General features: G+C 40.7%; 2 protein-coding genes across 8 annotated transcripts in view; one reads left to right on the top strand and one right to left on the bottom strand.

The window, feature by feature from the left end:
• ENTPD1 (ectonucleoside triphosphate diphosphohydrolase 1) overlaps nucleotides 1-9,990 on the bottom strand; it is a 106,452-nt gene extending 96,462 nt beyond the window's left edge. Inside the window, exons 1-2 of one of the 4 annotated variants that reach the window (XM_024750679.1) lie at nucleotides 9,761-9,990; nucleotides 6,396-6,508 (exon numbers count right to left, since the gene is read on the bottom strand). The gene's annotated coding sequence lies outside the window, so the exon portion shown is untranslated. The remainder of the gene's footprint in view (nucleotides 1-6,395; nucleotides 6,509-9,760) is intronic. The other 3 variants (XM_024750676.1, XM_024750673.1, XM_024750677.1) reach the window with 3 other exon arrangements.
• TCTN3 (tectonic family member 3) overlaps nucleotides 1-16,253 on the top strand; it is a 40,228-nt gene that overhangs the window by 1,205 nt on the left and 22,770 nt on the right. For 2 of the 4 annotated variants that reach the window (XM_024750665.1, XM_024750667.1), the window contains exons 1-6: nucleotides 10,113-10,424; nucleotides 10,596-10,719; nucleotides 11,040-11,158; nucleotides 15,167-15,294; nucleotides 15,528-15,636; nucleotides 15,716-15,831. In XM_024750665.1, the coding sequence (XP_024606433.1) occupies nucleotides 10,190-10,424; nucleotides 10,596-10,719; nucleotides 11,040-11,158; nucleotides 15,167-15,294; nucleotides 15,528-15,636; nucleotides 15,716-15,831 (831 nt within the window). In that variant the 5' untranslated portion in view covers nucleotides 10,113-10,189. Of the gene's footprint in view, nucleotides 1-10,105; nucleotides 10,425-10,595; nucleotides 10,720-11,039; nucleotides 11,159-15,166; nucleotides 15,295-15,527; nucleotides 15,637-15,715; nucleotides 15,832-16,253 lie in introns of those variants that run through there. The other 2 variants (XM_024750666.1, XM_024750668.1) reach the window with 2 other exon arrangements.

The following is a 16,253-nucleotide window of genomic DNA, read 5'->3' as shown; positions in this document are numbered from 1 at the left end:
GGGCACGGACCCGTGTCCCCTGCATCGGCAGGCGGACTCTCAGCCACTGCGCCACCAGGGAAGCCCCCAGAACACATTTTGAGTTCTTCTATGGCTGATTGACTAGTGAGAGAGTTCTTTCCCAACGAAATGGGTATTAATTAAAATAAATCTTTATGATTGTAAAGTATGAACTGCATACATATTATTTGCAGGAAATTCCTAGACAACTTCCAAACAGGAGGTAGAGATCTTGAGGTCATCTCTAGACTGAATTCTGACCACAGTACTCAGATACAGAGAAGAAATTCTAGAGAATAAATACAAATAGAGGCCTTACATTTTGGAGGTTGTCTAGGCTCACTGATACAAGAGTTTTGCTTGATTAAATGAGTCCGTTTTCCCCTCAAATAAGAAAATTCAATGTACCAAAGCTACGACTCACCTCTAAAGGTCAGCAAACATTGTGAGTACCAAGTGTGATCACAACCCCTGATGTTAGAGCTCCATGTTATGGGACAAATGAGCATCCTATCAACTTCTGAACCTAAGCTGGGGCATAATTTACTGTGGAAACTCTGTTGAAGGAACTTCATGTTCTTGGAAGCTTCCTGGATTATAAACTCTGAACTAGAGCTAGCAGTGAGTATGACTAGACAAAGTTTGAAAGATCATGCTCCCAGAGAAGTGGTAATGCCTTCAAACACAGGCAAGGGGCCCCTGCCCTAGTCCTGCACCTTAGATGGACCCATAAACCAGAAAACCATAAATGATGAATTTGGTAAAAATCACATTGGTACTTCTGTCACTCAGGACCCAGTGCTCAGTGATGACACTGGGCAATTCACAATCCAACACATCTGCTGCTGTGATTCACACCATCTAGGCACCAGAGAAACACTCTGCTACACTACCCTGTGTCCATGAAAGACAACTATGTTCAAATGAAGAATTGAGGACTGTGGCACTGCTGATATCAGAGGTGGACAATGCTTCAGAGTATGAGGAGCATTTGAGTTGGAGAAATAATTAGGTAAGAAAAAAAATTAGCTCATCATATCTTTTCTCTCAAATATCATGACCACAATAGATTTTTGAATAGCAAACTATTTGTCATAGAGCAGAGTGTTCATTGTCTTGAACTCTCTACATCCAATATTCATAATTTAGCACAGTTTTTACAACAGTTGCACATGGTATCTGAGGAAAAATTTACAATATTAAACAATTTAATAATATCCTAAATCTGTATATATGTAAGTCTAGGTAAAACATATATTAAACACAACACCTATTCTTCACATTGATAGCTACAATTATGAATAGGTTTAGGTTTATAGAAAAAATTTATAATAATTAAATTTCAAAAAACTTTCAATTATATTTAACTAAATTTAACTTAAATTTTGATAGTCATTATTATGTTTTGCCTTTGAACTTAGCAGATAATATTGAATATATTCAAAGAAAAATAATTTCTTTTTTTGTTTGTTTTGGTTTTTTATGTTTATTTTTTCTTATTAGTCATCCATTTTATACACATCAGTGTATACATGTCAATCCCAATCTCTCAATTCATCACACCACCACCACCACCCACTGCTGCCTTCCCTGCTTGGTGTCCATACGTTTTTTCTCTACTTCTGTGTCTCAATTTCTGCTCTGCAAACCGGTTCATCTGTACCATTTTCTAGGTTCCACATATATGCGTTAATATACGATACTTGTATTTCTGTCTCGATTACTGTAGCTTTGTAGTATAGTCTGAAGTCAGGGAGCCTGAATCATCCAGCTCCATTTTTCTTTCTCAAGATTGCTTTGGCTGTTCATGGTCTTTTGTGTTTCCATATAAATTGTGAAATTCTTTGTTCTAGTTCTGTGAAAAATGCCATTGGTAGTTTGATAGGGACTGCATTTTATCCGTAGATTGCTTTGGCTAGTATAGTCATTTTCGCAATGTTGATTCTTCCAATCTAAGACACAGTATATCTCTCCATCTGTTTGCATCATCTTTAATTTCTTTCTAGGTTGTACCTTTCTATGAATTTGTCCATTTCTTCTAGGTTGGCCATTTTCTTGGTATAGAGTTGCTTGTAGTATTCATTTAATCCATTCACGTTTAAGGTAATCATCAATATGTATGTACCTATGACCATTTTCTTAATTGTTTTGGATTTGTTTTTGTAGGTCTTTTTCTAGAAGAATAATAATTTCTTGAAGGCATTGTTTGTAAACTTTTTTACATTTACTTTAATTAAAACTTTCTGTATAAAAGATATTCAAAGTTTGTATACATTTTGTGGCAGTTTAAAAAATTGGCTTCAATTTTTTTACACACCTCCCACAGAGAGGTCAGGGGGGTTGTCCATATAGTACTCTGAGTAGGCTTGAAACTTCTTCAGCCAATGAAGTAAAGTAGAAGTGACACTATATGGCTTTTAAGTCTATATCAAAAAGGCCATTCAGGTTCTGCCTTGTTCACTAGAACACTCACTCCTGAAGCCCTGAGCCACCATTTAAAAAGTCCAACTATCCTGAGGCTGCCATACTGTGAGGAAGCCTAAACCACAAAGAGAGACCACATAATAGGCATTCCAGTTAATAGGCCCAACTAAACCCAGTCTTCAGGTATTCCCAGCCCAGGCACCAGACATGTGAGTAGGAAACCTACAGATGACTCTGGACCCCAGCCAGTAAAGTCTCCCCCAGCTCTTCAAGTCTTGCCAGCAGAGACCTCAGACATCATGAACCAAAGATAAGCCATCTCTGCTGTACCCTGCCCAAATTCCTGACCCAGAGAATCCATAATGACAATAAAGTAGCTGTCACTTTATGCCACAAAATTTTGGTATGGTTTGTTATGCACAAATAGGTAACTAGAATGCTTTGAATACAGTTACATTTTATTTTTTAACTTATATTACTGAAGATGATTATTAGTTAAACTAGTGATAGAAATTGTAAAAGTGGAGGGAAGGAAAAAAATGTTTAAGGGACAAAAGCAGAAAGAAGGACTTCCAGTTTTGGCAGCATGAGGGATTCAGCAACGCCTCTCTGTAATAAAACACATAAATGCTTCAAGGAGGAATGAATAGATATATTTTTCCATATTCTTGCTGGTTAAGTACAATTGAAAACTCTAGACACTGTATATAAAAAAATAAGAAGATTCTATAAGATGGAGAGAAAAAGGCAGATTGGTTGGTGACCTAGAGACCCTAGAAAAGACACAGTGATGAGTTCCCTAGGATTTATTTTTGCCTTATACATCCCAGACTTGGAGGAAGCTGGCTCTCACTCCCACCCAGCAGTAACAAGCAGTGTTGCTCCCTTGGGTATCAATGGGGAACCAGGACTTTCATTGCCACCTGGGAGTAATGGGGCAGCACATACCTTCCACAGTAGTATCAGAGGAAGCTGGCTAAAAGAGAAGTAAATTAAAATACAGAGCCCCATAACATAATAACCAAAATGTCCAAGTTTTGACCAAAAATCCATCATACCTATAACCTAAGATCACAAACTGAATGACAAAAGATAATCAATAGACACCAACACAGAGATTCTAATTTAACTCTAGTTTAAATTCTACCTTAGTTTCTAGTAAAAATTCTGATTTAAATATGTAAATATATTTAAAGTAATCATGTGAATCAGTCTTTGAGAGTTCTAATTATTATGAAAGTATGGGTAAGCTGCTAAAATATGTTACGATTTCCTTTACAAAATTATTTCTCTTACATACGAAAGAAGTCCAGAGGTAGCAAGTCCTGTGCAGGCACAAAGTTTTTATGGGTGTCAGGGATCTGGGTTTCTTCCATTTTGCTGCTTAGCTTTACTTACATGTCTTCCCATGTTCCAAAATGACAGCTAAAGCTCCAGCCATTTCACTCAAAATTTAAGCAGCAGGATAGAGAAGGGAGGAAAAGGGGGAACAGCCTTCATTTCTCAAGAGATTTCCCTGAAGTCCCATCAGTTCATTAATGTATATCTCTTTGGTCAGAACTATATGCAAAACTCCAAATTGCTGCAATGTAGTCATCTTTCGGCTACATTGTGCTCAGTAGAAAATTGGGACTGTTTATTTGAGAGAAAGGAGAATGGGTATGCGGTTAGCAATTATCAGTCTACTCAAGATTCAGACTGGAGAAAAGGTGGGACTATAGACAGTCTCCAAAGGATGAAATGAGGAAGAAAAGTAAAAAAAGAAAAGAATGGAAAAGAAAAGGAATAGATACCCCTCCTGCATTAAGGAGAAGGATAACATCATAAGTGAGTTTCTATTTAGGAATGGTAGGCAGTGTCTAATTAGTATAATACTATTAATACTAACAGCTAAAGAAATTTTTTTAAGTGGTTTCAAAGTGAAAACATATTTCTTCCTTCTATAATGTATTCTTTGTTTATTAATCTCTTAATAAGCAACGAAATTAATTCCTCCAGAGTTACTAAACTTTCGCTTTCTGTTAAACATATAGGCACCATTTATTTGATTGACTTGGATAAATGCTTGTGAACCACTGTTTAAATTACACAGTTATTGGACTTCCCTGGTGGCGCAGTGGTTAAGAATCCACCTGCCAATGCAGGGTACATGGGTTCAAGCCCCGGTCCGGGAAGATCCCACATGCCGCAGAGCAACTAAGCCCGTGTGCCACAACTACTGAGCCTGCACTCTAGAGCCCACGAGCCACAACTACTGAGCCCATGTGCCACAACTACTGAAGCCCACGTGCCTAGAGCCTGAGCTTCACAACAAGAGAAGCCACCACAATGAGAAGCCTGCGTACCACCACGAACAGTAGCCCCCACTCGCCGCAACTAGAGAAAGCCCGCGTGCAGCAACGAAGACCCAATGCAGCCAAAAAAATTAAAAATTTTTTTTTAAAAATTAAACATTTTAAAAAATAAATAAATTACATAGTTACTTTAATCATGGTTATTATAAAAATTAATGATGGTTAAAAATGCATTCTGGGGAGAGAGAGTGGGGGGTGGGGTGGGAATGGTTATGAAAGAACAACAGGAAGGAACTTTGTGGTGATGGAACTGCTTTGAATCTTTACTGTGGTGGTGGATGCATGAAACCACATGTGATAAAACTGCATAGAACTTAATATATGCGCACGCACGTGTAAAAGTAAAACTGGGAAGATCTGAAGAAAATGGGTGGATTGTATGAATGCCAATATTCTGGTTGTGTGTACCATAGTTTTGCAAGTTGTTATCTTTAGGGGGTACACAGTATCTCCTTGTATTATATCCTACAACTTCATGTGAATATACACTTATCACAAACTTTAAAATTTAATTTAAAAAATATCAGTTGATGAAAATGATTCAATGCATAGTCATTGCTTATTTTCTTAAGGAAAAAAAACTGAGAAGCTTGAATTTTTATTCTCTTAATGGCATATTTTTATAAGAGAAGTTCTCAACTTTAATGATAAACTATTTATCAATCTTTTAATGATCAGTGATTTTTCTGTACAGTTTAAGAAATATTCGCCTTCCCCAGATCATAAGGATGTTCTCTCATGTTATCTTGTAGTAGTTTTGTTGTTTTACCTAAGTCTACAATCTATGTGAAATTGATGTTTGGGTATACATAGCTAGGAGTCAAGACACACTGTGGTCTTATGAATATCCAATTGACCCAGCATAATTTATTGATAAGCTCACACTTCCTCACTGCACTGCAGTATCACTTTTGTCATAAGTCAAAAGGCTATATGTGTGTCGGTTTGTTTCTGGCCTCTATTCTTTTCTATTGGTCTATTTGTCTATCTTAGAGCCAAAGCTGTACCATTTTATCCTAATAATGAGTCTGTCTCAATAATAAGAGGTGATATATGGTAGGTATAGGCCCTCCAACTTTGTTCTTCTTTGAGACTCTCTTGGCTATTCTTGGCCTTTTGCAATTACATATACAGTTTACCCTTGAACAACGAGGGAGTTGGGAGTGCCAACCCCTACCCAGTCGAAAATCCATAGATCATCTAGTAACTTAGTATTTACCATCGAAAAAAATCTACATGTAAGGGGACCCACACAGCTCAAAGCCATGTTATTCAATGGTCAACTGTAAATTTGAAATCAGCTTGTCAATTTTTACCACAAAATGTCAATTTTTATTGGGACTGCACCGAATCTATACATCAATTTGGAAGAAGTAATATGTTTTCATTAAAAGTCTTCCTAGCCTGAATTTGGTGCAGCCCTCCATTTATTTAGGTTTTCTTTAATTCCTCTCAGAAATAGTATATAGTTTGATATGAAGAGATCTTGTACTATTTTAGATTTATTCATAGGTATTTAATTTTTTATATTATTATAAATTTTATCACCTAAAATTTATTATTTTCTAATTTGTTATTGCTATAATATAGGAATACAATTGAGTTTTATATACTGACCTTGTATTTATCCTTTCCATTGCTCTTAATTTATTCCTGCATTTCTGTGCTTCCATCTGGGATCATTTTTCCTTGAGCCTGAATAACTCCCTTTAACAATTCTTTGTGTGGGTCTGTAACAAAAAAGTTTTTTTCCTCAATTTTCATTTTCTAAACACATTTGTATCTTCATTTTGAAGTCTATTTTGCTGGGTATAGATTTCTAGGTTAACTTCTTTTAAAACATTATTCCACTTTTCATGGATTTCCTTATTTCTGTTAAAAAGTCAGGTGTGAGTCTTATTATTGCTCTTTTGAAAGTAATATGTCCTTTTAAAACTATATTTTTGGTAGATTTGTGGAGGAGGGAATGTTGGGTGTGCAGCTTGATAAAGGGAGTTGATACCAGTCTTCAAGATGTGGGGCCTCTCTCTTCCCCCTAGTTGTCAAAAGCCATCAGGGCCCTGTTCTATCTTTTTAACAAAAGTGCCTACATGACTGTCCCTGCCTTCTTCAGGAGCAAGTTCTTCGATCCACTGCTTTCACATGGAAGCAAGGTTGAGAGGCTGACCTATCTGACTCTTCCTACAGTGATACCTCAATCAATAACTCAATTGTCCAAGGGCCCTACAGATATCAATAGCTTCTTTCTGTGTGCTTAGAACACCCCCAAGAGCCACTCCTACTTCTATACTAAGCCTCTGTTTATGCAACTTTTGTTTGTCCAACTATATTCCAGTCCCGTTGGCCTTCTTTTTTCAAAGATTGTCATAATGTCTGGGCCATTGAGAGCACTCCTTCATGTTTTTCAATATCAACGTATGTGCATGGATGCATATGAGAGGGTGTATTCATCTAACTTTCCTGTAATTTTTAGAGATTTTCTAAAGAGGGGAGGAGTCAGGAGAGGCTAGAACTTGTTCTCAGTCTGCCATCTTGATTCAACCTCTTGGTTAAATTTCTAAGCACATATTGAACTCTTTTAGTACCAAACACAGACAGCTGCTAGTATCATATGATCTTTTTTGGAAATCTCTGCTTCTGAGGTGATATCATATTAAGCTATTTCAATTTAAGACTCAATCCCCATGTTGAAATTGGCATCTGCGTGACACATGTGAATAAGTTTCATTGTCATTCCTCAAAATTATCTTCCAGATTTTAATATCTCAAAAGACCTGAGAGTTCCACATTACAGAGATTCCCAAAAACATATCACAACAAAATATAAATAATATTTTTGCTCAACTATAACAAAAAAGAGTATTTTAAAAATATATAAAGTGCTAAAATTCAAAAATAAGAAAAAGTAACTCAGTAATCTTGAAATGTTATTTCCCTACACTCAACCCTGAAATTACTTCAATCAACAGGCTCTTTTGCCAACACTAATAAATTCATTAATAACTTATCACTGATTTACCACTGATTGAGAATTAAAGAGTAAAATGCAAACTTGGAAATCTAAAATGGTCTCCAATTGGTTTACAATAGAAATTTTATATAAATAAATGCAATCCTGAAATCATATAAACACTAAATATTCATAGCAGCTAAATCTAAAGAGTTCAACAAAACAATCTTTTAAAAAATATTTAATGCATATCTAACATGTCCTAGGCACTGTTCTAGGCAGGGGATACAAACAGTGAACAAAACAGACAAAACCCTCTGCTTTGTGGAGCTTATATTCTGATAAATGCATATAATTTGAATAATATGAACGTGGCCTTTTCCTACAGAAATTACTAAAAAGGTAGATAAATATTTTATGCCCAAACACAAATATAGATAGCTCTTATAGCAGTCCAACACACAATCACATAAAAAGATTTTGAGAACGTTTATAACACAGAGATACATTTAGCCACTGACTTCAAAACAACAGAATATCAATATCTTGTCAGAGAATGTAAGCAAGGTCAGGTGCCCTAAAATTTATCTGCCTAAGCGATTCACTTGGAAAAGAAGGTATTAGCTAGGTTTTGGTAAGGGTATTAGATGTTAGGTAACTCTTAACAGATCTTAATTTATATCCCCAACCAAGCAATTGAAATAATCCAGATATCAGGACTGTGCAGATTGACAAAAACAGTGAGTCTAGCAGGAACAAGATTTTGATATCCTAGAGTTGTACTATCCAATATGCTAAATACGAGTCATGTGTGGTTAACTTTGAATTAATTAAAAATTTAAAAGTCAGCTCCTCAGTCACATTAGCCACGTGTCAAGTGCGCAGTAGCCACAAATAGCCTGTAGCTGCAATACTGAACAGTGTACATACAGAACATTTCCCACACTGCAGAAAGTTCTATTGGACAGTGCTGTTCTAGGGAATCAGAAGAGGCACACGACTCCTGGGAAAAAACAAAACTTTCTAAAGAGGGCTACAAAAAGTGGCAATTTAAGGAATTCCTTGGCAGTCCAGTGGTTAGGACTTGGCATGCTCAGTGGCAGGGGTCTGGGTTTGATCCTTGATCGGGGAATCGGGGAACTAAGGTCCCTCAAGCCCCGCGTGGCAGCCAAAAAGAAAAAAAAAGAAGTGGCGATTTATAATAATAGCAAAAAATAAGTTTTCTTCTCCGTCCCTTGGCTAAATTTTAAATTTAAAGAAGTTCTCAGTGTGACCGTCAGTGTGATTTCCTCCCTAAGATTATCCTTTAGAAAAGGATTCTCAGACCTCCCTGGTGGCGCAGTGCTTAAGAATCCGCCTGCCAGTGCAGGGGACATGGGTTCGAGCCCTGGTCTGGGAAGATCCCACATGCTGCGGATCAACTAAGCCCGTGCGCCACAACTACTGAGCCTGAGAGCTAAAGCTACTGAGGCCTGGCCGCCTAGAGCCCGTGCTCCACCACAAGAAAAAAGCCACCGCAATGAGAAGCCTGCGCACCGCAACGAAGAGTAGCCCCCGCTCGGCATAACTAGAGAAAGCCCATGCGCAGCAACGAAGACACAACGCAGCCAAAACTAAAATAAACAACAAAAAAATTCGCCTGCCAATGTAGGGGACACGGGTTCGAGCCCTGGTCCAGGAAGATCCCACATGCTGTGGGGTAACTAAGCTCGTGCGCCACAACTACTGGGCCTGCAATCTAGAGCCCACGAGCCACAACTACTGAGCCTGTGTGCCACAACTACTGAAGCCCGCGTGCCTAGAGCCCATGCTCCGCAACAAGAGAAGGCACCGCAATGAGAAGCCCACGCATAGCAAGGAAGAGTAGCCCCCGCTCCCCGGCTTGCTGCAACTAGAGAAAGCCCCCACGCAGCAATCTAGGACCAATGCAGCCAAATAAATAAATAATAAAAGTTTAAATAAATAAAACGAGCTCTCTAAAAATGGGCTCATACTTAAAAAAAAAAAAAGAAAGAAAGAAAAGGATTCTCACCGTTAGAATCCGGAGTGAAAAAGATACGCAATTCTAGTTGCAGCCTCTGAGGCTTCCCTCTATCAAGGAAGGGCTCTGCCCTCTGGGCCGCGAAGTCTGTGCACAATGGGCATTGGGCTGAACTCCTACTGCCACTCAGCGGAGAGAAGAGACAAGGGTTCCTCTGCCAGTTCGGCGGTTGCCGAGCGACGGAGACAGTGCCGGGCTTGGCCTAAGGAGGAGGGCGCAGGCTGAAAGATGCTGAAGGATCTGTAACAACGCCGCCTTCTATTGGCTGAAGAGCGCTCGGCCATTGCCATGAGCCAATGAGCAGACGCATACGGATGACGTCAGACGCCATGCGACTCCTCCCACCCACTCTCTAGCGACGCGTCTAGAGACCACCGAAACCCACCTCAAACTATTTGGTGGAGACGTCTGTATTACTGCATGTTTACCTCGCAGCTCGCGCTGCTGCATGTGTTCTTCCTGATGGTCCCCGAGGGCGTCCGGCCTCAGCCATCTCCGTCCCCGTCTGGGGCAGTGTCCACCCAATCGGACCTGGGGCCAAGGACGCAGGGCGAGACCCTTCAATCCTCCTCGGAGGTGCCGGGCGTCTCTACAGTGAGTCCTACTGTCGTGACTCCCTCGGCGCCTGGGAATAGGACCGTGGATCTCTTCCCAGGTGAGGGGAGAGGATGCGGGATTGGAAACTGCTGACTTAGATCCAAATTCTGTGAACAAAGTGAATTCCCATAAAGTAAGGAGTGGGGTTGTTGGAAGAAGGGGAATTAACACTTGGAAGAGTTTGGGGATGCACACCCCATTTGCTCTGTTTTATGTTGTACTTTTATAGTCTTACCGATTTGTGTCTGTGACTTGACTCCCGGTGCCTGCGATATGAATTGCTGCTGCGACAGGGACTGCTATCTTCTCCATCCCAGGACAGTTTTCTCCTTCTGCCTTCCAGGCAGCGTGAGGTGAGCTGCGATGCTCAGGTTGAATCCTAAAGGGGATTGGGGCAATAGAATAAGTAACATTTGGAAGTAGGAAGAGTTAGCCTTCGTGCCTCCCATCCCCACTTCCACTCCTGGGAATGGAACTACCTTGGTTTTTCCCAGGAGAGCCGTTCCACTTATGGTGCTCTAGAGCAGGGCTGGCCAATAGAATAGAATCTTCGTACTGTCCTGTGGCTGCCCAAGGAGTCCTGTCTTTGGCATCTGACTGATACCGGTGGGGCACCCTTCTTTGGACCTAATCCTCATTCTAAATGTATCTATTCTCCCTCCTGTTTCCTCAGGTCTTCAAGTTGGGTGTGTGTAGACAACTCTCTTATCTTCCGAAGTAATTCCCCATTTCCTTCAAGAGTTTTCATGGATTCAAATGGAATTAAGCAGTTTTGTGTCCATGTGAACAACTGTGAGTAGAAATATGTCGGCTATTCCTATTGCCTAACATTTACTGAGGGTTAGCTTAGTCTCTGACGTTTATTCCTTTTCTTTGTTTTTTAAACTTTTTTTTCCCCTCCTTTGGATCTCTATCATGCTCCCTCTCCTTCCACTTGTCCCCCTGCCCCTTCTGTTTTCTCTTATTAGTGAACATTGGCAATCTCTTTTGCCCTCTTGGCTGTGGATCAGAAAACCCATACAGAACTTTAATTTCAGTCAGCCCTCTTAGCTCAGAGGATTACAGATAATGTCTCCCACTTTCTACAATCTCCATGAAGGGGCTCACTGAATCCCCAGTGCCTGACATAAGAGGCACCAAATAATACGAATGAATGTCTTTGACAAATGAGTCTACATCAACCTTGTTTTTATTTTAAGAGGCAACAATATAGGGGAAAGAGCATTTGACTTGGGTCTCAGCCCTTCATTTACTTACCAGCTGCACAGTCTTGAACAAATTTCCAGGCTCATTTCTTCAACTGCAGAATGAGAAATAATATCACTAATTCTGAATGTGAAAGTGCTCTATAACTGTAGAGTGCAATAAAAATGAAAGGTAGTTGTTATTAAGGTTTTTAAATAGACTTAGATGGCTTCTGGGGTGGCGCGGTGGTTAAGAATCCGCCTGCCAATGCAGGGGACACAGATTCGAGCCCTGGTCTGGGAAGATCCCACATGCTGTGGAGCAGCTAAGCCTGTGTGCCACAACTACTGAACCTGCGTGCCACAACTGCTGAAGTCCGTACGCCTAGGGCCCGTGCTCCACAGCAGGATAGGCCACCGCAGTGAGAAGCTTGTGCACCACAGGGAAGAGTGGGCCCCGCTCGCCGCAACTAGAGAAAAGCCCAGCAGCAAAGCAGGCAGCGAATACCCAACACAGCCTAAATAAATAAATAAATAGACTTAAAAATTTGTTGGTGATGAGTATAACATTTTTAAAGATGTACATCTAAAATATCTTTTTTTAATTTATTGTCTAAGAAGCAAGATAATGTTCTCACATAAAATAGACTTAAATGTCCCTTACACTCTGGAAGTCAGCTCATCCTGGTTTCATCTGTTAGAAAATAAATTGCAAAACTATATTTGTTTCCTAAAGCAACCAAGTTTGGGTTTGAGGGGACTTGAATTTGGAAGCAGTTATCAGGAGCCTTGCGGCCATTCAGGTTGTGAGAAGGTAAAGGGAGCAAGGCAAATGCTGCATTTTAAACTAAGGCTGCAGGGCTTCCCTGTTGGCGCAGTGGTTGAGAGTCTGCCTGCTAGTGCGGGAGACACGGGTTCGAGCCCTGGTCTGGGAGAGTCCCACATGCCACAGAGCAGCTAGGCCCGTGAGACACAACTACTGGGCCTGTACGTCTGGAGCCTGTGCTCTGCAACAAGAGAGGCCGCGATAGTGAGAGGCCCGCGCACCGGGATGAAGAGTGACCCCTGCTTGCCACAACTAGAGAAAGCCCTCTCACAGAAACGAAGACCCAACACAGCAAAAATAAATAAAAAATAAATTAATAAAATAAAGCTGCAGCTTTCCCATCCTTTCCAAATCTCCCGTTGCTTTCTAGTTCTAGCCTCATGAAAATGCTCCAGGGATATCTCAGTAGCGTTCAACTGGTGCTGCCTGCTTTTAATCCCCTCCTGCTTCCCATGCTATACTGTTTCCAGACCAGTGTTTCTGAACTTTCTTTCCCCAGCAACACCTGAGAGTCACTCCTTTAGAACTTATATGATACTTTGAATTGTTATCATTTTATATGAATGTTGTGTCTCCCCAGGTAAATTGTCGGAGCATGGAAAGGATGGACCATATCTTTGCCCACGGTGCTTAATATTTGCTGATAATAATCATCAGTAACAGACATTGCTAGAGGCTGTAAAACATGATAGAGTGGGAAAAATCCTAGACCAGGAATCGGGAGATCTGTGATCTACTCCTGGCTCTGCCAGATGGCTCTGTGGCCTTTTGCAACTCATTTACCTCTTAGGATCGAAATTTCCTAATGGAATTGGACCAGATGATCTCTGGGCTTCCTTCCACATCTGAAATTGTATCAATCTAAGTCTAAATACCTTTAAGTCCTGTTGGGTATAATATACCATATATGATGGTAGAAATTTTAGGTAGAAATTCTATTTATCCTTAGCCTGTGCTTCTTATCTGCATTATTCCCGCTTACCATCCCTACCACCAATATCCCTGCACTACAGTGAGAGACAAAAATGTTAACGTTCTCTTACTCTTTTAAGCCACGAAAAAAATATTCAGATGGATATTATCCATCTCAACATACCTTTTTTTTTTTTTTTTTGGTATACGGGCCTCTCACTGTTGTGGCCTCTCCCGTTGCGGAGCGCAGGCTCAGCGGTCATGGCTCACGGGCCCAGCCGCTCCGTGGCATGTGGGATCCTCCCGGACTGGGGCACACACCCCTGTACCCTGCATCAGCAGATGGACTCTCAACCACTGCGCCACCAGGGAAGCCCGTCAACGTACCTTCTTTTTTAGCTTAACTTTTCTTTCATTTATAAAGATAGAAATAACTACATTTTTAAATGAGGTAAGTATTTCTTCCATGTGGTTTTCAGGGTATGAGTTCTGAAGGAAATATTAAACAGCTCCTGGAAGCTTTAAAATTTGAACATTTCGGATCAGAGATGGAAGAAGGTGGTCTGCAGACCAGCAGCACTAGCATCACCTGTTCCAGAGCGAGGCTTTTCAATCCTAGTATGCACCCACATCACCTGGAGATCTTGTTAACATGCACATTCTGATTCAGTAGTTCTGGAGCATGGCTTAAGATTCTGAATTTCTGACAACATCCCAGGTAATGCTGGGGCTGCTAGTCTGTACACCACACTTTGAGTAATAAAGATCTAGGAGACAGATAGAAAGTGAGTAGCCTGAAAGGCCCCAGAATTGAGAGTTATCTTCATTTCGTGTTCCGTCAGAAAGCTGAAAAGTCAAATGAGTAGGACTTTGTGATCACAGAGGATAAAGGTCAAGCTTATGTGGCATCTTCATTAGCTTTTGGTGATACATGTCTTGATTTCCTTTTGAATCTGTCCAAATGACCGTAATTATGAAGAAAGAAAGAAACTAGTATGGGCCAATTTTCTGCTACATCCCTTTTTCAAGTTAGCAGAAAACTTGGGTGGTAAAGCAGAGTGTTGTTCATTACAGGCCACCCTCTGGGCAGGGGAGAATGTCAGAGGCTTTTACCTACATCTCTCTCCTGGTTCTGAAGTGCCATAAGGAGATGGCTGCAGGAGCTTGGATAGATTTATACATTGCTATAATATAAATTACAGAATTGTTAGAGAAAATACCCTTTGAGTGTATTTGAAAAATCTTGAATGTAGAAATTATAAGGTGAAAGGAATAAAATACAACAAATCCATATACTTGAGAGATGGAAGCCTTATTATGAGGACTGGTTAGTTGAAGTTTAGAGGAGATTGGAAGACTTGGAGAGGACAAGTCAAATATTGTCTCCAACTCTGCCATCTTCCTATGGAAACAGTACCATTTTGTTGTACTAGAGACTCCTCTGGTATGGGACAAATGTGTGCATTACTGAGACTCCTATTTTCATCACAAATTGCTAATCATACACATTCCTGGCATCAGAGGCATGGAACTGACTGGCATTCGTTGGTCGTATTCTTAGATCTTAATACTAAAGCAATAATTGAATTAACAAATTACAAATTAATTATTAGGTGATAGAAATCAAAATTGTTATTATCTCTGAAGATGGCGTATTGATTGGGAACCTGGGAAAATGTTCTGAGTGGTAGTAATAAAAGTATATAAATGTTTAAAAATTCTTTGAGTTTATGCTTAAGATTAGTGCATTTGCATACTTTACTCTGTATATTTTACGCCTCAATAAAAATATTTTTAAAGATTAGTTTCTTGGTATGCCAGATACTTAAAAATGATTTTATTTTATCTAAACCCCTTTTCTTTTTAAAATTATTTTAGCAAAATTAACGTATTTCCAGAAGCTCCAAAAGGTCAATGCAACCAGCTTCCAGGCCCTGGCTACAGAGTTTGGAGGTGAATCATTCACTTCAACATTCCAAACCCAGTCACCACCACCTTTTTACAGGGTGAGCCTACAAAAGGGGGAGGGATCGTTTGGTTTTGTTTTCCCCCACATACTGACAATTGACGAGGTATCTTTGAGATACCCACCTGCAACTAGGTAAGCCACTGTCAGCTCTTTTGGAGGGCAGTATTGTCCATGTTAACAACCTATTGAGTTAACTTGTTTCTGCTTATTCTTTTCTGGTGGAGTTAGTCCAATCTCGCTGTGAATAAATTTCTGCTGTACTTTGTTTAGGCTGGGGACCCCATTCTGACTTACTTCCCCAAGTGGTCTGTAATAGGCTTGCTGAGGCAGCCTGCAGGAGTCGGAGCTGGGGGACTCTGTGCTGAGAGCAATCCTGCAGGTGAGCCTGGAGTACAAGCGCCAGCCTTTTTGTTCAGTTTAAAATAGGCTTTCTCATGTACCACTCCCTTATTTCTAAGGTTTCCTGGAGAGTAAAAGTACAACCTGTGCTCGTTTCTTCAAGAATCTGGCAGATAGCTGTACCTTGGATCCCACCCTCAACGCTGCCTCTTATCATAACTTCACAGTCTTGAAGGTGGGTGTTCCTTCTCTCCCCCCACTGTCACCGCTGTGGACTTAAAAAGTTATCATGGGGCTTCCCTGGTGGCGCAGTGGTTGAGAGTCTGCCTGCCAATGCAGGGGACACGGGTTCGAGTCCTGGTCTGGGAAGATCCCACGTGCCACGGAGCAGCTGGGCCCGTGAGCTACAGATACTGAGCTCTGCGCGTCTGGAGCCTGTGCTCCGCAGCAAGAGAGGCCGCGACAGTGAGAGGCCCGCGCACCGCGATGAAGAGTGGCCCCCGCTTGCCGCCACTGGAGAAAGCCCTCGCACAGAAACGAAGACCCAACACAGCCAAAAATAAATAAATGAATAAATAAATTTATAAAAAAAAAAAAAAGTTATCATGGGCTTCCCTGGTGGCGCAGTGGTTGAGAGTCCGCCTGCCGATGCAGGGG

Source organism: Neophocaena asiaeorientalis, unplaced genomic scaffold (assembly GCF_003031525.2).
Source record: "Neophocaena asiaeorientalis asiaeorientalis breed wild unplaced genomic scaffold, Neophocaena_asiaeorientalis_V1.1 scaffold807, whole genome shotgun sequence".
Taxonomy (NCBI): Eukaryota; Metazoa; Chordata; class Mammalia; order Artiodactyla; family Phocoenidae; genus Neophocaena; species Neophocaena asiaeorientalis.
The sequence above is the reverse complement of the archived record's forward strand: the minus strand, read 5'-3'. Positions and strand labels throughout refer to the sequence as shown.